The sequence below is a fragment of the Diceros bicornis genome, chromosome 3 (assembly GCF_020826845.1).
Source record: "Diceros bicornis minor isolate mBicDic1 chromosome 3, mDicBic1.mat.cur, whole genome shotgun sequence".
In the NCBI taxonomy this organism is placed as follows: Eukaryota; Metazoa; Chordata; class Mammalia; order Perissodactyla; family Rhinocerotidae; genus Diceros; species Diceros bicornis.
Window position 1 is genome coordinate 25,799,237 of NC_080742.1, and position 23,298 is coordinate 25,822,534.

The window sequence follows — 23,298 nt, forward strand, 5'->3', positions numbered from 1 at the left end:
CACAGACGCCCCAAGAGGGGCATTCCAGGGGCAATTTCCCGCCTCGGCTATTTGTCGCTGCTTTATCAGGCAGGGAGGGTTGGGACAAAGGGAACCCCCCTCCCTTCCTGGGAGTCGGGCCCTGGGTCGGGTGCGGGAGCCGGCGCTGCCGCGTTCTCGGCGCTGCTGCGACAGATGCCACAGGACCTGGGAGTCGGCTTCCGGGAAAGTGATCAGCCTTTAAAGCTAGAGATCCCAGCAGTCAGGCTAGAGTCGGTGATCCGCCCGGGCCTCTCGCGGGCTCCGCACCTCACGAGCCCGGTGCGAACAGCAGCGCTGCTCCCCTGCGTGCCGACCGTGTGCAGCACACGGGCTGCAAGCGCCAGCCCGGCGTCCTGACAGCTGCCCACGCGCCGGGGCGGGGCTCGAGCACGTCCCTTTAACTGTCCGCTGGCCGGCCCCGCCCCTCGCGCGCCGTGATTGGCTGCGGTGAAGCTGCGTGCCCCAGTAGTCGCAGGGGGGGCGGAGCTGCTCGCGCGACTCCAGTGGCCTCACCTCAGCGACCGCGGCTGGAGCGCGCGTGTCGGCCGAGTGCGGGTGGTTGGGGGTGTGGGGCGTGCGGGCGCGCGCTGCCGCAGCTCAGGTCCCTCGGGAAGTAGGGGAGTGCCCGACGCGGACCCGCACGCGCTGCCCGGCGACCGGCGGCGCGCGCGAGGGCGGGGGTGGTGCGTGCGTGTGTGCGCGTGAGTGTGTGTGTGTGTGGTGTGGAGCTCGGGTGCGAGCAAGAGCTGTCAGTCCCCGGTGCGAGTCCCCCGCCGTCTTCCACACCCTCCCTCCGTCTCCGCTCCTTCCCTACGACGCTCCCGCGGCCCCACGGACGCAGACGAGGGGGAGCTCGGGGAAGCAGGTGTGGGGGGCGGGCGGGGTCGCGCGAGACAAAAGGGAGAGGGGTCAGCCCGCCATGGCCTCCCGAAGCCTGGGGGGCCTGAGCGGAAGCCGCTGCGGGGGCGGCGGCAGCGGCAGCGGCGGCAAGAAGAGCCTGAGCGCCCGCAACGCTGCGGTGGAGAGGAGGAACCTGATCACGGTGTGCAGGTAAGGCGCGGCCCCCGCTCGGGAGCGGGGAGGAGGCCGCCGGCGCCGCGGGCAAGGGCTTTGGGCGAGCGCGCGAGCCCCTGGGGGCCCGGAGCCGGGGGGCTGTAGCCCCGGCGCCCCAGCCTCTGCCGCGCGGCGTGTCCGCGGCCGGAGCGCCCCGAGGGGGCCCGAGCCTGGGCGCCGCCGAGGCCCCGGACTTTTCCGTCAGTCCCAGGGCTGGAAGCCGCCGAGGGTAGGGCTTGGGGCGGGGTTGGGGGAGGATCTGTTCTGAGTGTGCGACGTGGTGTCAGAGAAAGGAGGAGGGCGGGGAGCAGGAGCTCTGGCGTGCAGTGCGCGGAACGCCGTCAGCCAGCGTTTGGTCAGGTGGTGGTTACCGTGATTGTTTACTGTGTTGCTCAAAAGCCGAGTGCACTTTGTTTTTGTTTGGCTTGTTTACATATAAATTCAGTCCTTTCCTGCCATGAATACTGAGTGCCTGCTATAACCCAGCCAAGTGTGTGTGTGTGTGTGTGCCTGCTACAAGTCAAGCAAGTGTGTGTGTGTATGTGCGCGCGCGCGTGTATCCCTCTCCACTTTTAAATTGCAGTGCTAGTGCTGTTTTCTGCAGTTGTTCTCAAGAGTGGGCCTGTGGAGGACACGTAGTCTTCGTGTCAGTGATTTATTCCAAGGTGTGCCTTTCTTTAGATGTTTTCTAATTACAAATGTAGTATTCCCTTACTCTGGAAGATACAGAAACATGAAAGGAATAATTTCCATGAGTCTAGTATGCGGAAATAACTGATTTTAACATGCTGATTTATTTTCTTTAGGTCTTATTTCTGAGTATTAAAAAGAATTGAAGTCCTAGCCATCCTTTTCTTAAGTTCTTTGAACCATTAAGTTGTTTTAAAATTACTTTGTTCCATGGAACCCCTCATCATCAGCCATGGATAATCCTCTAAGAATCAGAGTATGATGAAACCTTCTCTTCCTTTGCAATTTGTATCTATATTCTTCTCTTTTCTTTGCGTAAAAATGTCTCTAGCCTCTTAAGCAGAATACAGATATTTATACTAGGACTTATATTCAATAACTTTGAGTGACTTTTTGTTTTTTTAACTAGAAGTATTACAGATATTCACCTGTCTAGCAGGAAGACCTGCGTCACTGACTGTTATGGCACTTTGAGCTGTAAACAGTAAAATAATATGGAATCTGTTTAATTTACCATTTGTGCTGTCTAGGATGCAACTTTTTGAGAAAGACTATGAAATTTTTGTAAATCTAGGCAAATCTTTTTGTTGTTGTTAGGTAAATAGAACAATAAGAAAGGCTGATTTTCTTACCTTTATTTTACAGATGTTAAAGAGAATTATTTTTTTAAAAAGAGGATGGTCTCGAGCAGGCTCCAACATATACAGTGCTTCTTGGGATAGTGTATTTCATAAAACCTCCATCAGAGTTAAACTTCACAGAGCAGCGACCTTTAGTATTTGCTTAGTTGTCATCCTTTTTTAAGATTCTTACTTCCTGCTATAGCATCTAACACTCAGTAAATATTTATTGAATGAGTAAATTCAGTGGTAGGTACTATTCCTTTTGCTTTTCCATTTTTGTCATGGCTGGTTTTAGGTCATTTAATGTTCATTTGCTCCCTCGTCAGAGGCAGTTAAGGAGAAGAAAGAGACTTATACCTCAACCTTGCTTAAATTACATTTTCTCGTCTGTAAAATAATCTTGGACTAAATCATTGGTAACCTTCAAGACAGCCCTAAAACTAATATAACCTTCAAGACAACCCTAAAAGTAATAATAGCCTTCAAGCAAAATGTGCTCATGTTTGGTTTTGAATTTCTCCAAATACTAGCGGGGAACGGTAGACATAAGTTTAATGGTAGCTAGATGAGGCATGTGCATTTTTCTCTATAAACAAAAACATTTTGAACTCTGCCTTCCATTTTGTGATTCCCTATTGATGTTCTAGAAAAATTGAACAGTTTTCAAAAGCAAACCAAAACAAAGTGCCCCCACTATTGTTCTGTCTGTTAATACTCATACAGTAATGCTTTTCCTTACCTATGGAACAACTTAGACATACTCTCAGTTTAGGTTTAAAACCTTATAACTACACAATTCTTTAGGTTTAAAAACGCCTGATACAACAGCAATATTATTAGAGTTGCAACTTTGGAAGGGGGTTGTTTGGTTAGGTAGGATAGTCAGGAATTGAATTGATTGAATATCGGTTCATTGTGATTGTAATTATTTCATCAGTTTTTGTTTTCAGTTAACATTTATATATTGTAGACTAAAAACACTTGGATGGTACTTAGCTCAGCAAATAAGTAGTTTTATCATATTTTTCACGGATTGTAGTGGAGAGAAAGTAGGTCATTTGAGGCCTCTTAAATATTCTACACTCAACTCTGAAATATTCATAGACTGACTTTGGTTCTGTGCACCAATTACCATTTTCCCTGCAAATTCTCTACCATTTAGAACTTTGAGAAATTAAATTGTTAAAGTCTTTCAGGCTTTTTTTTAACCTGCATTTTTCACCCATAGAAAATCAGGTATTAGTCATTTTTTCTGTTATTTTTAAGCTTCATAGGTTATTGAAAAGCTTACATATTTCTCATTTTAGTTCTTTTGACAGTTAAAATCTAAATTCTCTTTCTATGAGTTAACATTGTTTTATGAGAAAATTATAAAATATACATGTTTAAATATATATGCATAAAAAGATTTAAAAATAACATTTGTTACATTTTTAAATCAATACTTTTAAGAGAAACTCCTCACAAAAAGTCATAATTTTCCTGTCTTGTGGATAGAAAGGACTAATGAGCGATTTAAGGAGATAATGTGATGAGCTAAGCAGAGTGGAGACAAATGATGATTTTCAAAATTAAAGTACTTTTAATAACATGTACATAGTTGTTCTTAGTTTTCTATGGATATTATTCTTTTATTTCTATATATTTATTATTTTCTATACAAGATATCATTTTTTAACTTGAATGTTACTTCAAATAACAGCACCTCGTTTTTCCAGTGTAGTCCGGGAATGCGATGCTCGTATTTTTCATGTAACTAATGTTTGAGGTAAGCTTAAAATTGTCCCATCAACCATAGTGCTTTACTCAGCATTTATTGTGGAGTGCAATCTTCTGTATAACTGAAGGTTATAATTTAAGTGTTCAGATTTAAATCACAATAAGCAATAATATTTAAAACATTTTGGATGAATTGCTTTTAAGAAAGGATTACACATTTCCCTACCTTCTTTAAAACGTCTCTGTGTAGTGTCATATAATCCTTACTGATGGCCTTACTCTAGATCTGTCTCTATGAATGTGCCCTGTGCAGTGGCTGCTCTTAAAGACTCTTGAGGTAGCTCTTAAGGCTTTTTGCCTAATGGCCCCAGAAGATTGTGTTTTTGCAGTTCTTTGTCTGCTTTTGCTGTCTCTTCCTACCAAATTAGCTGTTACTTCTTACAACTCTGCCTGTTTCTTTCTAGCAGCTCTTTTATTTGTGCTTCCCATCCTGACTTGCTAATGGTAATTGGTTGTCAGCTAGGAAAGCAGATAAGTAAATTTATCATGTGCTTAAAAAAAAAAAAGGCACCAGAGGCCTGAGTTAAGTGAATGAGCTTTAGCACCCTGAACTTCTTAACATTCTGGTTGCTGAATAAGCAGAAAAAAATGTCTATTACTATGCTTGAACTTCGTGGGTGAAATGCAGATATGTGAAATATTACTGACTATTATTGGTAATATAATCGTTTAAAGAGCTAAATTCAGTGACTTACTTTTCTAGTTGCTGTTTGCTTGAGTATGGCCTCATAAGAGTATTCATACCTTGGCTTTAGTGAATATATTTTTGGCTAAAGCTCTTTTAGTCAGGTTGTATGTGGTAGAACTTGGGTTGAGACGTCATCAACATTTAATCAACATTAGTTTTGTTGCTTTGGAGCAGGTTCTGCATCATTTCTAAGGACTCTTAGAGCCTTAATAGTAGGTGTTCACAGTGGAGGCAGGAAGATCATCTTTTCAGCTACTAGTCCTAGGTAGGCTTGTCAGCATTCACCGAAGGTCACTATCTCTCCTCCTAGTTAAACTGGGTTCATCTTCAACTGACAACAGAGAATAACTGTCCCCGGCACAAGAGTATATTATCTTAACTTCACCGCTGATTGATAAATGTCAGAAGCTCAATTTAGAGATATGATAGTCAAGCGGGAATATGTGAAGCTTATCCACTCTTGTATTCAGTTTTACAGGTTTATAAAATATATCTCTGGTTCAGTTCAGCTTCAGTGGATACAGCAGTTTTCCCAAGGAGTTGTAGCAGTTTGTGTACTAGTGAGCAGTGTATAAGAGTTCTAGTTGCTCTACGTCCTTACTAACACTTGAAATTTTTCTGTCTTTAATTTTAGCCATTCTGGTGTGTTTGTTGGGGTGTCACATGGTGGTTTTAATTTGTATTTCCCTGATATCTAATGAAGTTAAACACCTTTCCATAAGTTTCTTGGCCATTGGAGATGCTCTTTTGTGAAGTGCCAGTTCAAGTTATTTATCAACTGGGATCTCTGACTTGTTTGTTTGATGTGTAGTTCTTTGTGCATTCTGTATGCAGGTCTTTTGCTGGATATATGCAATGCACATATCTTCTCCCATTTGGTGGGTTGATTTTTCATTCTCTGTATATTATGGGGTTTTTTTTTTGTTTTTTGTTTTTTTTGTGTGAGGAGATCAGCCCTGTGCTAACATCTGCCAATCCTCCCGTTTTTTTGCTGAGGAAGACTGGCCCTGGGCTAACATGCCCATCTTCCTCCACTTTATATGGGACGCCGCCACAGCATGGCTTGCCAAGCAGTGAGTCCCTGCGCGCCCGGGATCCGAACCGGTGAACCCCGGGCCGCCACAGTGAAGCATGCGCACTTAACCGCTTGTGCCACCGGGCTGGCCCCTGTATGTTGTGTTTTGATAGCTAGAAGTTCTTAATTGTAAAGTAGTCCATAAATTTCCTTCATGGTTAATGCTTATTGTGACGGACTTAAGAAATCAGCCTACCCCAAAGTAATGAAAATATTGTTTCCTTCTAAAAGCTTTATTGTTTTACTTTTTTGCATTTATATCAATAATCCACCTGTAGTTTTTGTTTATTTTGTGAAGTATTTGTTGTTGTTAGTGCTGTCGAGTCCATTCCCACTCCTAGTGACCCTGTGTACAGCAGAGGGGATCCTTGCTCAGTCACTTTGCTCCATCCTCTCATCTTCTGGCACTACCTCAGACAGTGCTCTGCTGCTGTTCATGGGATTTTAATGGCCAGTTTTTCCGAAAGTGGATGCCCAGATCTCCCTAGTCTGTCTGAGTCTGGACCTTCCACTGAAATCTGTTTGAGATACCGGTGGCATAGCTTTTAGCATCACAGCAATGTGCAGCTGCCAGAGTATGACAACTGACAGACAGGTGGTGTGGTTCCCTGACCTAGAAACGAACTTGGACTGCAGTGCTGAGACCACAGAATCTTAACCTTTAGACCACCAGGGCTGGCTCTGTGAAGTATAGGGGTCAAGATGAAATATTTTCCTTAAAGGAAATCAGTTGACCTAGTACCATTTATTTAAAAAAGACCGTGCTTTCCCCACTACACTCAAGTGTTACATTTATTATAAGTCAGGTAACTGGATCATTTGTGTGTTTGCCGCTAGACTCTCTCTTCTGTTCCAATACTCTATTTGTCTATCCTGTTCTAATATCATACTGGCTTAATAACTATAACTTTATAATTTGTTTTGATGTTTGGTAATATAAGTTCTTTAGCTTTATTCTTCAAGAATGTCTTGGCACTTCTTGGCCTTTGCAAGCTAAATTTTAAGAATCAGCTTGTCGATTTCCATTAAAAAAATCTCCTGGGGTTTTTGTTAAGATTGCACTGAATGCATGAATCAATCTTGGGAAAACCATCATCTTCACAATATTAAGACTTACATGCAATCCATGAAGATAATATATCCCCTCATATATTTACCTATTCTGAAATTTTTCTCAAAAATGTTTTGTAGTTTTGAATACAGTCATGCGCCACATAAGGATGTTTCAGTCAGTGACAGGCTGCGTATATGACAGTGGTCCTGTAAGATTGCCATATAGCCTAGATGTGTAGTAGGCTATATCATCTAGGTTTGTGTGAGTATGATGTTTGCACAATGATAAAGTGCCTAATGACGCATTTCTTAGAATGTATTTCCATTGTTAAGTGATGCATGACTGTATATAAGTATTGTACATCTCTTTTTAGACTTATTCTTCCGTATTTGATATTTTTATATTACTGTAAGATCATTTAAAATATTTTTCATGATTTTCATTTTGCTGATATATAGTTGTAAAATTGGCCTTTTAAAATATTGATCTTGTAATCCTGTTTACCAGATTTACTCATTAATCCTAACAGATTTTCTGCAGTTTTTTTTTTTTAACTTCCTGCGTACGCGGTCATGTTATCTGCTTGTTTTATTTCTTCCTTTTTCAAACTTTATGCCTTTTCTTTCTTGTCTTACTGCACTGGCTAGGACTATAGTATTGCAGAAAGCATGAACAATTTTACCATTAAGTGGAATGTTTGCAGTAGGTTTTTCTTAGTTCCCTTCTACTTCTAGATTGCTGAGAATTTTTATCATAAGTGGATTCTGAATACTATATTATCAAATGCTTTTTCTATCAAGATGAATATATGATTTCTCTCCCTTTTTTTCTGTTTATGTAGTGAATTATATTGATTGACTTTTGAATGCTAAACCACTTTGGAATGAAAGACGTTTGGTTGTGCTGTATTATCTTTTTTCATGTCTTTGCATTCAGTGAGTTAATAATCTATTTGAGATTTTTGCATATTTGTTCATGGAAGAGATTGGTCTATAATTGTTCTTTCTTATAGTGTTCTTGTCTAGTTTTGTCATTAAGGTTATCTGACCTTATAAAATCAGTTGGGAGTTTTTTTCTATTCTGTAGAAGAGTTTGTGTAAGGTTAATAACTTTTTTCTTAAACTTTTGGAAGACTTCACCAGGAAAGAAATCTGAACCACGGATCGTCTTTGTGGGAAGTCTTTTAGTAACAGATTCAATTTACTTAATAGATACTGAACAATTCAAATTTCCTGTTTCTTATGTCAGATTCAGCAAGTTCTTCAAGGAATACACCCATTTCCTTGATACTATCAAATTTAAACTTAAAGCTTTTCTTAATATCTTTTTATTGTTTAATAAATCTGTAGTCATTTTCTATTTTTCTCTCCTGATTTTCTATTTCCTATTTCTCTCTCTGTTTTTCCCATGTTTTTTTCTTACTCGGAGTTTATAAATTTTATTAATCTTTTCAAAGAACCAACCTTTGTCTTTGCTAATTTTCTCTGTTGTACATTTGTTTCTTAATTCATTGATTTCTCTTGTCTTTACTATTTTCTTTCTTCCACTTTCTTTAAGTTCCTATTCTTTTTTAAATTTCTTGACATGGGAGTTTAGATCATTGTTTTTCAGCCTTTCTTCTGTCTTAATATATGCATTTTAAGGCAACAGATTCCCTGTTTGACATTGCTTTTAGATAGCAACCAAGATTTTGAATGTTGTATCTTCATTATTAATTAGTTTTAAATGTTTTATAATTTCTTTCTTTTTTTACTGTATGATTCTATTTGTTGTTTTTTATTGAGGTAACATTGGTTTATAAGATTATATAAATTTCAGGGGTACATCATTATATTTCGATTTCTGTGTAGATTACGTCATCTTCATCACCCAAAGACTACCATCCATCACCATACACATGTGCCTAATCACCCGTTTCACCCTCCTCCCTCTCTGCTTCCCCTCTGGTAACCACCAATCCAATCTCTGTCTCTATGTGTTTGTTTCTTGTTGTTTTTATCTTCTATTTATGAATGAGATCATACGGTATTTGACTTTCTCCCTTTGACCTATTTCACTTAGCGTAATACTCTCAAGGTCCATCCATGTTGTCACAAATGGCAAGATTTCATCTTTTTATGGCTCAGTAGTATTCCATTTTGTATATATACCACATCTTCTTTATCCATTCATCCCTTGATGAGTGTCCAGGTTGTTTCCAAGTCCTGGCTATCGTGAATAATGCCACAGTGAACATGGGGGTGCATATATCTTTACGCATTCGTGTTTTCATGTTCTTTGTATAAATACCCAGCAGTGGAATAGCTGGATCGTATGGTAGTTCTATTCTTAATTTTTTGAGGAATCTCCATACTATTTTCCATAGTGGCTGCACCAGTTTGCACTCCCACCAGCAGTGTATGAGAGTTCCCTTCTCTCCACATCCTCTCCAACATTGTTGTTTCCTGTCTTGTTAACTATAGCCATTTTGGTGGGAGTGATGTGATATCTCATTGTAGTTTTGATTTGCATTTCCCTAGTAATTAGTGATGTTGATCACCTTTTCATGTGCCTTTTGACCATCCGCGCCCATCTTCCTCTATTCTGTATATATGATGCTGCTACAGCATGGCTTCATGAGCACTGCATAGGTCTGCTCCCGGGATCCAAATCCACTAACCCCCGGCTGCCAAAGTGGAGCACGCGAACTTAACCACTATGCCACTAGGCTGGCCCGGGTCGTTAGTTTTTTTTTGTTGTTGAGATGTTTGAGTTCTTTATATATTTTGGATATTAATCCCTTATCAAATATATGGTTCACAGATACCTTCTCCCAGTTGTTAGGTTGTCTTTTTGTTTTGTTGATGGTTTCCTTTCCTGTGTGGAAGCTTTTTAGTTTGATGTAGTCCCAGTTGTTTATTTTTTTCTGTTGTTTCCCTTCCTTGTCAGACATGGTACTTGAAAATATGCTGCTAAGACTGATATCCAAGAGCATACTGCCTATGTTTTTTTCTAGGAGTTTTATGGCTTCAGGTCTTACATTCAAGTCTTCAATCCATTTTGAGTTAATTTTTATATATTATAGTCTACTTTCATTCTTTTGCCTATGGCTTTCCAGTTTTCCCAACACCGTTTACTGAAGAGACTTTCCTTTCTGCATCATATGTTCTTGGCTCCCTTGTTGAAAACGAGCTGTCCATAGACATGTGGGGTTATTTCTGGACTCTGAATTCTGTGTCATTGATCTGTGTGTCTGTTTTTGTGCCAGTACCATGCTGTTTTGATTACTATAGCTTTGTGGTATCGTTCGAAATCAGGGAGTGTGATACCTCCAGCTTTGTACTTTTTTCTCAGGATTCCTTTGGCTATTTGGGGTCTTTTGTTGTTCCATATAAGTTTACAATTCTTTGTTCTATTTCTGTGAAAAATGTCATTGGTACTTTGATAGGGATTGCATTGAATCTGTAGATTGCTTTTGGAAGTATGGACATTTTAACTATGTTAATTCTTCCAATCAAAGAGCACATAATATCTTTCGATTTCTTTGTGTCTTCTTCCATTTCTTTCAACAATGTTTTATAGTTTCCAGTGTACCAGTCTTTCACCTTTTTGGTTCAGTTTATTCCTAGGTATTTTATTCTTTTTGTTGCAGTTGTAAATGGGGTTGTATTCTTAATTTCCCTTTCCGCTACTTCATTGTTAGTGTGTAGTAACGCATCTGATTTTTGAGTGTTGATTTTGTATTCTGCAACTTGACCGTTTTCATTTATAATTTCTAAAAGTTTTTGGTGGATTCTTTAGTGTTTTCTACATATAAAATCATGTCATCTGCAAAGAGTGAGTTTCACTTCTTTCTTTCCATTTTGGATCCCTTTTATTTCTTTTTCTTGCCTGATTGCTCTGGCTAGGACTTCCAATACTGTGTTAAATAAGAATGGTGAAAGTGGGCATCCTTGTCTGGTTCCTGTTCTTAGAGGGATAGTTTTCAGATTTTCTCCATTGAGAATGATATTAGCTGTGGGTGTGTCATATATGGCCTTTATTATGTTGAGATACTTTCCTTCTGTACCCCTTTTATTCAGAGTTTTTATTGTAAATGGATACTGTATCTTGTCAAATGCTTTCTCTGCATCTGTTGAGATGATGATGTAATTTTTATTCTTCAATTTGTTAATGTGGTATATCACGTTGGTTGATTTGCAGATGTTGAACCATCCTTGCATCCCTGGAATAAATCTCAGTTGATCATGGTGTATGATCTTTTTAATGTATTGTTCTATTTGATTTGCTAGTATTTTGTTGAGGAGTTTTGCATTGATGTTCATCAGTGATATTGGCCTGTAATTTTCTTTTTCTTTTTTTTTTTTTAATTTTTTGTTTATTGCAGTAACCTTGGTTTATAACATTGTATAAATTTCAGGTGTACATTATTAAACTTTTATTTCTGCATAGATTACATCATGTTCACCACCAAAATACTAATTACAACCCATCACCACACACATGTGCCGAATTATCCCTTTACCCTCCTCCCTCCCCCCTTCCCCTCTGGTAACCACAAATCCAATTTCTGTCTCTATGTGTTTGTTTATTGTTGTTATTATCTACTACTTAATGAAGGAAATCATACAGTATTTGACCTTCTCCCTCTGACTTATTTCACTTTGCATAATACCATCAATGTCCATCCATGTTGTCACAGATGGCTAGATTTCATCGTTTCTTGTGGCTGAGTAGTATTCCATTGTGTATATACCACATCTTTCTGCATTCGTCCCTTGATGGGCACTTAGGTTGCTTCCAAGGCTTGGCTATTGTGAATAACGCTGCAGTGAACACAGGGGTGCATGTATCTTTATGCATTGGTGTTGTCAAGTTCTTTGGATAAATACCCAGCAGTGGAATAGCTGGATCATATGGTAGTTTTATGCTTGATTTTTTGAGGAATCTCCATACTGTTTTCCATAGTGGCTTCACCAGTTTGCACTCCCACCAGCAGTGTATGAGAGTTCCCTTCTCTCCACATCCTCTCCAACACATGTTGTTTCCTGTCTTGCTAATTATAGCCATTCTGACGGGTATGAGGTGATATCTCATTGTAGTTTTGATTTGCATTTCCCTGATAGTTAATGATTTTGAACATCTTTTCATGTGTCTGTTGGCCATCTGTATATCTTCTTTGGAGAAATGTCTATTCAGGACTTTTGCCCATTTTTTAATTCGGTTGGTAGTTTTTTTGTTGTTGAGATGCATGAGTTCTTTATATATTTTGGAGATTAACCCCTTATCAGATGTATGGTTTGCAAATATCTTCTCCCAATTGTTAGGTTGTCTTTTCGTTTTGTTGTTGGTTTCCTTTGCTGCGCAGAAGCTTTTTAGTTTGATGTAGTCCCATTTGTTTATTTTTTCTATTATTTCTCTTGCTCAGTCAGACATGGTGCTTGAAAATATGTTGCTAAGACCGATGTCGAAGAGCATAGTGCCTATGTTTTCTTCTAGAAGTTTCACAGTTTCAGGTCTTACATTCAAGTCTTTAATCCATTTGGAGTTAATTTTTGTGTATGGTGTAAGGTAAGGGTCTACTTTCATTTTTTTGCATGTGGCTATCCAGTTTTCCCAACACCATTTGTTGAAGAGACTTTCTTTTCTCCATTGTATGTTCTTGGCTCCTTTGTCAAAGATTAGCTGTCCATAGATGTGTGGGTTTATTTCTGGGCTTTCGAGTCTATTCCATTTATTTGTGTGTCTGTTTTTGTGCCAGTACCATGCTGTTTTGGTTACTATAGCTTTGTAGTATATTTTGAAATCAGGGAGTGTGATACCTCCAGCTTTGTTCTTTTTTCTCGGGATTCCTTTACCTATTCGGGGTCTTTTATTCCATATAAATTTTAGGATTCTTTGTTCTATTTCTGTGAAAAATGTTGTTGGAACTTTGATAGGAATTGCATTGAATCTACAGATGGCTTTAGGAAGTATGGACATCTTAACTATGTTAATGCTTCCAATCCAAGAGCATGGAATAGCTTTCCATTTCTTTGTGTCTTCAGGTTCTTTCAGCAATGTTTTATAGTTTTCGGTGTACAGGTCTTTACCCTCTTTGGTTAAGTTTATTCGTAGGTATTTTATTCTTTTTGTTGCAATTGTAAATGGGATGGTATTTTTAATTTCTCTTTCTGCTACTTCGTTGTTAGTGTATAGAAATGCAACTGACTTTTGAGTGTTTTTTTTGTATCCTGCAACTTTACCATATTCGTTTATTGCTTCTAAAAGTTTTCTGGTGGATTCCTTAGGGTTTTCTATATATAAAATCATGTCATCTGCAAATAGTGACAGTTTCACTTCTTCCTTTCCAATTTGGATCCTTTTTATTTCTTTCTCTTGCCTGATTGCTCTGGCTAGGACTTCCAGTACTATGTTAAATAGGAGTGGTGAGAGTGGGCATCCTTGTCTGGTTCCTGTTCTTAGAGGGATAGCTTTCAGTTTTTCACCATTGAGGATGATATTAGCTGTGGGTTTGTCATATGTGGTCTTTATTATGTTGGGGTACTTTCTTTCTATACCCGTTTTATTCAGAGTTTTTATCATAAATGGATGCTGTATCTTGTCAAATGCTTTCACTGTATCTGTTGAGATGATCATGTGATTTTTATTCTTCATTCTATTAATGTAGTGTATCACGTTGATTGATTTGTGAGTGTTAAACCATCCCTGCATCCCTGGAATAAATCCCACTTGATCGTGGTGTATAATCTTTTTAACGTATTGTTGTATGCAATTTGCTAGTGTTTTGTTGAGGATTTTTGCATCGATGTTCATCAGTGATATTGGCCTGTAATTTTCTTTTTTTGTGTTGTGCTTGTCTGGTTTTGGTATCAGGGTAATGTCAGCTTTGTAGAATGAGTTAGGGAGCTTCCCCCTCTCCTCAATGTTTTGGAAGAGTTTCAGAAGGATAGGTATTAAGTCGTCTTTGAATGTTTGGTAGAATTCCCCAGGGAAGCCGTCTTGTCCTGGACTTTTATTTTTGGGGAGGTTTTTGATTACTGTTTCGATCTCCTTACTGGTGATTGGTCTATTCAAATTCTCTACTTCTTCTTGATCCACTTTTGGAAGGTTGTGTGATTCTAAGAATTTATCCATTTCTTCCAGATTGTGAAATTGGTTGGCACATAGCTTTTCATAGTATTCTCTTATAATCTTTTGTATTTCTGAGGTGTCTGTTGTAATTTCTCCTCTTTGATTTCTTTATTTTTTATTATTATTATTTTTTTTAATTTTTTGTTTATTGCAGTAACATTGGTTTATAGCATTGTAAAAATTTCAGGTGTACATCATTGTACTTCTATTTCTGCATAGATTACATCATGTTCACCACCAAAATACTAATTACAACCCATCACCACACACATGTACCGAATTATCCCTTTCACCCTCCTCCCTCCCCCCTTCCCCTCTGGTAACCAACAATCCAGTCTCTGTCCCTATGTGTTTGTTTATTGTTGTTATTATCTACTACTTAATGAAGGAAATCATACGGTATTTGACCTTCTCCCTCTGACTTATTTCACTTTGCATTATACTCTCAATGTCCATCCATGATGTCACAAATAGCTGGATTTCATCGTTTCTTATGGCTGAGTAGTATTCCATTGTGTATATATACCACATCTTCTTTATCCATTCGTCCCTTGATGGGCACTTAGGTTGCTTCCAAGTCTTGGCTATTGTGAATAACGCTGCAATGAACACATGAGTGCATGTACCTCTGCAAATTGGTGTTTTCAAGTTCTTTGGATAAATACCCAGCAGTGGAATAGCTGGATCATATGGTAGTTCTATCCTTGATTTTTTGAGGAATCTCCATACTGTTTTCCATAGTGGCTGCACCAGTTTGCACTCCCACCAGCAGTGTATGCGAGTTCCCTTCTCTCCACATCCTCTCCAACACATGTTGTTTCCTGTCTTGTTAATTATAGCCATTCTGACGGGCGTCAGGTGATATCTCATTGTAGTTTTGATTTGCATTTCCCTGATAGTTAATGATTTTGAACATCTTTTCATGTGTCTGTTGGCCATCTGTATATCTTCTTTGGAGAAATGTCTGTTCAGGTCTTTTGCCCATTTTTTAATTGGGTTGGTAGTTTTTTTGTTGGTAAGATGCATGAGTTCTTTACATATTTTGGAGATTAAGCCCTTATCAGAAGTATGGTTTGCAAATATCTTCTCCCAATTGTTAGGTTGTCTTTTCGTTTTGTTGATGGTTTCCTTTGCTGTGCAGAAGATTTTTAGTTTGATGTAGTCCCATTTGCTTATTTTTTCTATTGTTTCTCTTGCCCGGTCAGACGTGGTGTTGAGAAGATGTTGCTAAGACTGATGTCGAAGAGTGTACTGCCTATGTTTTCTTCTAGAAGTTTCACAGTTTCAGGTCTTACGTTCAAGTCTTTAATCCATTTGGAGTTAATTTTTGTGTATGGTGTAAGGTAAGGGTCTACTTTCATTTTTTTGCATATGGCTATCCAGTTTTCCCAACACCATTTGTTGAAGAGACTTTCTTTTCCCCATTGTATGTTCTTGGCTCCTTTGTCAAAGATTAGCTGTCCATAGATGTGTGGGTTTATTTCTGGGCTTTCGATTCTATTCCATTGATCTGTGTGTCTGTTTTTGTGCCAGTATCATGCTGTTTTGGTTACTACAGCTTTGTAGTATATTTTGAAATCAGGGAGTGTGATACCTCCAGCTTTGTTCTTTTTTCTCAGGATTCCTTTAGCTATTCGGGGTCTTTTGTTGTTCCATATACATTTTAGGACTCTTTGTTCTATTTCTGTGAAAAATGTTGTTGGAACTTTGATAGGGATTGCATCGAATCTATAGATGGCTTTAGGAAGTATGGACATCTTAACTATGTTAATTCTTCCAATCCAAGAGCACGGAATATCTTTCCATTTCTTTGTGTCTTCTTCAATTTCTTTCAGAAATGTTTTATAGTTTTCGGTGTACAGTTCTTTCACCTCTTTGGTTAAGTTTATTCCTAGGTATTTTATTCTTTTTGTTGCAATTGTAAATGGGATGGTATTCTTAATTTCTCTTTCTGCTACTTCGGTGTTAGTGTACAGAAATGCAACTGATTTTTGTATGTTGATTTTGTATCCTGCAACTTTACCATATTCGTTTATTACTTCTAAAAGTTTTCTGGTGGATTCTTTAGGGTTTTCTATATATAAAATCATGTCATCTGCAAATAGTGACAGTTTCACTTCTTCCTTTCAAATTTGGATCCCTTTTATTTCTTTCTCTTGCCTGATTGCTCTGGCTAGGACTTCCAGTACTATGTTAAATAGGAGTGGTGAGAGTGGGCATCCTTGTCTGGTTCCTGTTCTTAGAGGGATGGTTTTCAGTTTTTCACCATTGAGGATGATATTAGCTGTGGGTTTCTCATATATGGTCTTTATTATGTTGAGGTACTTTCCTTCTATACCCATTTTATTTAGAGTTTTTATCATAAATGGATGCTGTATCTTGTTAAATGCTTTCTCTGCATCTATTGAGATGATCATGTGATTTTTATTCTTCATTTTATTAATGTGGTGTATTACGTTGATTGATTTGCGAATGTTAAACCATCCCTGCATCCTTGGAATAAATCCCACTTGCTCATGGTGTATAATCTTTTTAATGTATTGTTGTATGCGATTTGCTAGTATTTTATTGAGGATTTTTGCATCGATGTTCATCAGTGATATTGGCCTGTAATTTTCTCTTTTTGTGTTGTCCTTGTCTGGTTTTGGTATTAGGGTAATGTCAGCTTCGTAGAATGAGTTAGGGAGCTTCCCCCCCTCCTCAATTTTTTGGAAGAGTTTGAGAAGGATAGGTATTAAGTCCTCTTTGAATGTTTGGTAGAATTCACCAGGGAAGCCGTCTGGTCCTGGACTTTTATTTTTGGGGAGGTTTGTGATTACTGTTTCAATCTCCTTACTGGTGATTGGCCTATTCAAATTCTCTACTTCTTCTTGATCCAGTTTTGGAAGGTTGTATGATTCTAAGAATTTATCCATTTCTTCCAGATTGTCGAATTGGTTGGCATATAGCTTTTCATAGTATTCTCTTATAATCTTTTGTATTTCTGAGGTGTCTGTTGTAACCTCTCCTCTTTCATTTCTGATTTTACTTATTTGTGCCTTCTCTCTTTTTTTCTTGGTGAGTCTAGCTAAAGGTTTGTCAATTTTGTTGATCTTTTCAAAAAATCAGCTCTTGGTTTTATTACTTTTTCTGTTGTTTTTTTGGTCTCTATTTCATTTATTTCTGCTCTGATTTTTATTATTTCCCTTCTTGTACTGATTTTGGGCTTTGTTTGTTCTTTTTCCAGTTCCTTTAGGTGCATTGTTAGATTGTTTATTTGAGATGTTTCTTGTTTGTTGAGATAGGCCTGTATTGCTATAAACTTCCCTCTTAGAACTGCTTTTGCTGTATCCCATAAATTCTGGCATGTCGTATTTTCATTTTCATTTGTCTCCAGGTATTTTTTGATTTCTCCTTTGATTACTTTGTTGACCCTGTCGTTGTTCAGTAGCATTTTGTTTAATCTCCACGTATTTGTGGCTTTTCTGATTTTTTTCCTATAGTTGGTTTCCAGTTTCATACCGTTGTGTTCAGAAAAGATGGTTGGTATTATTTCAATCTTCTTAAATTTATGGAGACTCTTTTTGTGGCCTAATATGTGATCAGTCCTGGAGAATGTTCCATGTGCATTTGAAAAGAACGTGTATTCTTCGGTTTTTGGATGGAATGCTCTGTATATATCTATTAGGTCCATCTGTTCTAGTGTGTCATTTAAGGCCAATGTTTCCTTATTGATCTTCTGTTTGGATGATCTATCCATTGGTGTAAGTGGAGTGTTAAAGTCCCCTACTGTTATTGTGTTACTGTCTATTTCTGTTTTTATGTCTGTTAATAATTGCTTTATACATTTAGGTACACCTACATGGGGTGTGTAGATATTTACAAGTGTTATACCCTCTTGTTGGATTGTTTCCTTGATCATTATGTAATGCCCTTTTTTGTCTCTTTTTACAGTTTTTGTTTTAAAGTCTATTTTGTCTGATATGAGTACTGCTACCCCAGCTTTCTTTTCATTGCCATTTGCGTGGAGTATCTTTTTCCATCCCTTCACACTCAGTTTGTGAGTGCCTTTAGGTCTGAAGTGTGTCTCTTGTATGCAGCATGTATATGGGTCTTGTTTTTTTATCCAATCAGCCACCCTGTGCCTTTTAATTGGAGCATTTAGTCCGTTGATGTTTAAAGTAGATATTGATAAGTGTGTACTTACTACCATTTTTTAACTTTTTTTCCTCAGTGTTTTAGTAGTCCTTTTCTGTTCCTTTCTTCTTCTATACAGAACTGATGGTCTCTTTAGTTTGACCTCTGTCTGAAAGCTCTACTCTTTAACTCCCCTCCTCCCTCCTTTTATGTTTTTGATATCATATCTAACCTCTTTTTTGTGCATTTGTATCCATTACCCTCTTATCATGGAAATAGATAATTTTTTCTATTTGTGGTCTTCTCTTTTCCCCTTAAATCAGTCCCTTTAACATTTCTTGTAGCACTGGTTTCTTGGTGACAAACTCCTTTAATTTTTGCTTGTCTGGGAAATTTTTGATCTCTCCTTCCATTTTGAATGATAACCTTGCTGGGTAGAGTATTCTTGGCTGTAAGTTTTTTCCTTTTAGCACTTTAAATATATCATGCCATTCTCTTCTAGCCTGTAATGTTTCTGCTGAAAAGTCAGCTGATAGCCTTATGGGGTTTCCTTTGTCTGTAGCTTGACTTTGTCTTGCAGCTTTTAGGATTCTCTCTTTATCTTTAATTCTAGACATTTTGATTATGATGTGTCTTGGTGTGGGCCTCTTTGGGTTTATCTTGTTTGGGGCTCTCTGTGCTTCCTGTACCTGTATGTCTGTTTCCTTCCTTAGGTTAGGGAAGTTTTCATCTATTATTTCTTGAAATAGATTCTCTGCCTCTTTGTCTCGCTCTTTTCCTTCCGGGACACCTATAACACCGATGTTAGCGTGCTTGATGTTGTCCCAGAGGTCCCTTAGACTGTCCTTACTCTTTTTAATTCTTTTCTCTTTTACTTGTTCACCTTGGGTAATTTCTTCTAGTCTCTCGTCCAGCGCGCAGATCCGTTCTTCTGTATCCTCTACTCTGCTTTTGAGTCCCTCTAGTGAATTTTTCATTTCCGGTATTGTATTCTTCATTTCTGATTGGTTCTTTTTTATATCTTTCATTTTTTTGTTGACATTCTCACTGAGTTCATCTATTCTTCTCCCCAGATCAGTGAGCATCCTTAACACTCTTTGTTTGAACTCTCTGTCTAGTAGGTTGCTCATTTCTGTTTCACTTAGTTCCTTTTCTGGGGTTTTGTCCTGTTCCCTTACTTGGAAAGTATTCCTTTGCCTCCTCATTTTGCCTCTTTCCCTGTGCTTGTGTCTATGTATTAGATAGGTCAGCTATGTTTCCTGCTTTTGGATAGGTGACCTTATGTAAGTTATGGCTTAGGAGGCCTGCAGTGTGCTTGCCTCAGTTCTCAATGTTCCAGGGTGACCCCTATGTGGGCTACATGTGTCCTTCTGTTGTGGCCTGTTTGTTCTCCCTGTAGGTGCCCAGGGAGGCTGAGTTATGCTCCTGGCCAGCTGTTGTAATGCTCAGCTACTTTTAGTTGTTGTGGGCCCTTCAGTCTCTTTATCAGGTGTGGGGAGCCCCAGCATAGTTGGCTGCAAGTTCTAATAGCACATTTGTGTTGCACTATTTCTTTTAAGTGAGTAGGCCCCCAGCGTGGCAGGTTGTTAGGCTCAGGGCCTTACAATTGCTATAAGCCTCCAGCCTTTAGGTCTCTTGTCAGCTCTATGAGGATTGCAGCTGGGTGGGGCTGGCCTCAGGCACAGGAGCACCCAATTGTTTCAGGCTTTGGAAGGTGGAGCAAACCCCTTATGTGGGTCTTTGAGAAGCACAAGTCTTCTGCAGCTGACAAGCCCTGCCGCCCCCAGGTCCACACACATAGTCAACACAGTCCTACCCCCTGTGTGCGCCCCGACCTCTCGAAGCGGACCCAGTCTTTCCACAGCGGGAGCCCCACACACTCCGCCACCGCCCCACACTCTCCACCTGCTCCTTGTGCCCGCCCTGCCCCACTGAAGTCGGCTCAGTTGCCAGGCTGCAGAGAATCCAGTCACCAATCTATGCAGGCCCACAAGTTGCCTGAGGGCTTGTTGTTGGGTGGGGCCAGTCTCTAGGGTGGGCTGCCTGCCGGCTGAGCTGGATTAAATCGGTGCTCTAGTGGGTGGGGCAGACCTGGGCTAGCAGGCCCCAGGGAGAACTCCAATGGAGTCTGTGTCAGCACCCCCACACCAGGCCACAACAGTGGCCGCCGCCAATGTCCCAGTCCCTGGAGAGGTCTCACCTCTCACTGAGATGCACACAGGGCCTATTAGGTGAGTCTCTTTTCACCCAAGTACTGTGCACCTTTCTTTCTGGTGATTTTAGGTTGCTTTCTGAAACGGGTGAGTTTGCGCGTGGGCCCTTTAAGAGCCGGGTTTAATTTCTTTGTGAACCAGCTTTTCTGGGGGTATTCCCCAATGTTTTAGTAGCAGGCAAAGTCAGATATTATGCTACTCGTCTCGATTGTGCTGGGTCCACGAAATGCCCACAGCGGGGCGCTCCCTGGCTCAGGGCCCTGCGCTTCCAGGTAGGGCTGCGTACCTTTGGGCTGCTCCCTGGTGGCCGTGAGGCGCTGCATCTTGTGAAGGCGGCGTTTTTCCTCTCCAGAAGCGAGTTTCTGCCTCCTCTACCTCAGTTAGGATTGTCCGTTGTTGCAGGAGTTCCTCTTATCCAGTTCTCACTTCTGTCTCATGGGTAATTTTTCCACGAATAGTTGTAAATTGGCTGTGTCCGCGGGAGGAGGTGAGTTCAGAGTCTGCCTACGCTGCCATCTTGACTTCCTCTCCAGCCTGTAATTTTCTTTTTCTATGTTGTCTTTGTTTGGTTTTGGTATCAGAGTAATGTCAGCTTTATAGAATGAGTTAGGAAGCTTCCCCTCCTCTTCAATTTTTTGAAAGAGTTTGGGACAGATACGTGTTAAGTCTTTGAATGTTTGGTAGAATTCACCAGAGAAGCTGTCTGGTCCTGGACTTTTATTTTTTGGGAGGTTTTTGATTACTGTTTCGCTCTCCTTACTGATGATTGGTCTATTCAGATTCTCTATTTCTTCTTGATTCAGTTTTGGAAGGTTGTATGATTCTAAGAATTTATCCATTTTTTCTAGATTATCCAATTTGTTGGTGTGTAGTTTTTCATAGTATTATAATCTTTTCTATTTCTGAGGTTTCTGTTGTAATGTCTTCTCTTTCATTTCTGCTTTTATTTATTGGAGCCTTCCCTCTTTTTTTCTTGGTGAGTCTAACTAAAGGTTTGTCAATTTTGTTTGTTTTTTCAAAGAACCAGCTCTTTGTTTCATTGATTTTTTTCTGTTGTGGTTTTAGTCTCTGTTTCACTTATTTCTGCTCTGATGTTTATTATTTCCATCCTTCTACTGATTTTGGGCTTTGTTTCTTCTTCTTTTTCCAGTTTCTTTAGGTGTACTGTTAGATTGTTTGAGATTTTTCTTGTTTGTTGAAATATGCCTATATTGCTTTAAACTTCCCTCTTAGCACTGCTTTTGCTGTATCCCATAAATTTTGGCATGTCGTATTTTCATTTTCATTTGTCTCCAGGTGTTTTTTGATTAGTCCTTTGATTTCTTCATTGACCCAATTGTTGTAGTTGATTTCTTGTTTGATACCATTGTTGTCAGAAAAGATGCTTGGTATTATTTCAGTCTTCTTAAATTCATTGAGACTTGTTTTGTGGCCAAATATGTGATCAATCCTGTAGAATGTTCCATGCGTATTGCAAAAAATGTGTATTCTGTGATTATTGGATGGAATGTTGTATATATCTACTAAGTCTATCTGGTCTAATGTGACATTTAAAGCCATTGTTTCCTTATTGATCTTCTGTTTGGATGATCTATCCATTGGTGTAAGTGGAGTGTTAAAGTCCCCCACTATTATTGTGTCACTGTTTATTTCTCCTTTTATGTTTGTTAATAATTGCTTTATGTATTTAGGTGCTCTTGTGTGCATAGATATTTATAGGTGTTATATCCTCCTGTTGGATTGTTCCCTTATCATTATGTAGTGTCCTTCTTGGTCTCTTGTTGCAGTTTTTTTGTGTGTGTGTGATTAAGATTAGCCCTGAGCTAACATCTGTTGCCAATCCTCCACGTTTTGCTGAGGGAGATTCGCCCTGGGCTAAGATCCGTGCCCATGTTCCTCTACTTTATATGGGATACTGCCACAGCATGGCTTGATGATCAGTGCATCGGTGCACGCCCGGGATCCAAACATGTGAATCCCGGCCTGCCGAAGTGGAGCACCCAAACTTAACCACTATGAAACCAGGCTAGCCCCTCTTGTTACACTTTTTGTTTTGAAGTCTTTTTTGTCTGAGATAAGTATTGCTACCTCAGCTTTCTTTTCATTGCCATTTGCATGGAGTATCTTTTTCCATCCCTTCACTTTCAGTTTATGACTGTCTTTAGGTCTGAAGTGTGTCTCTTGCATGCAGCATATATATGGGTCTTGTTTTTTACCCAGTCAGCGACTCTATGCCTTGTGATCGGAGGATTTAGTCTATTGACATTTAAAGTAGCTTTTGATAAGAATGTGCTTATTACGATTTTGTTACTTTTTTTTCTCAGTGTTTTAGTAGTTCTTCTCTGTTCCTTTCTTCTCTTGCTCTCTTCCCTTGTGATTTCATGGCTTTTTTAGTATTATGTTTGGGTTCCTTTCTCTTAATTTTTTGTGTGTTTATTATAGGTTTCTGGTTTGTGATTGCCATGAGATTCACATATAATAATCTATGCATATAACAATCTGTATTATGTTGATGATCTTTTAAGTTTGACGTCTTGCTAAAAGCTGTACTCTTTTACTCCCCTCCTCCCACATTTTATGTTTTTGATATCATATCTAACCTCTTTTTTGTGCATATGTTTCCATTACCTGCTTATCATGGAAATAGATAATTTTAGTACTTTTGTCTTTTGACCTTCATAGTAGGTTCATAAGTGGTTGACCTGGTACCTTTACTGTACTTTACCAGTGATTTTATTGTTGGGTTTTTTTTTGATAATTTTCTTATTCCTGTTTTTGGTTTTTTCTTTTCCACTTGAATAAGTCCCTTTAGCATTTCTTGTAAGGCTGGTTTTTTGGTGATACACTCCTATAGTTTTTGCTTATCTGGAAAA

The 23,298-nt window shown here is 39.3% G+C and overlaps 1 protein-coding gene across 5 annotated transcripts in view; it reads left to right on the forward strand.

Moving 5' to 3' along the window:
* Window positions 1–925: 925 nt before the first annotated feature.
* The window catches only part of RUNDC3B (RUN domain containing 3B), a 165,416-nt gene continuing 143,043 nt past the window's right edge, over window positions 926–23,298 (forward strand). For 4 of the 5 annotated variants that reach the window (XM_058524841.1, XM_058524843.1, XM_058524838.1 and 1 more), the window contains exon 1: window positions 926–1,071. In XM_058524841.1, coding sequence (XP_058380824.1) covers window positions 941–1,071 — 131 coding nt within the window. In that variant the 5' untranslated portion in view covers window positions 926–940. Of the gene's footprint in view, window positions 1,072–20,367; window positions 20,444–23,298 lie in introns of those variants that run through there. The other variant, XM_058524839.1, reaches the window with a different exon arrangement.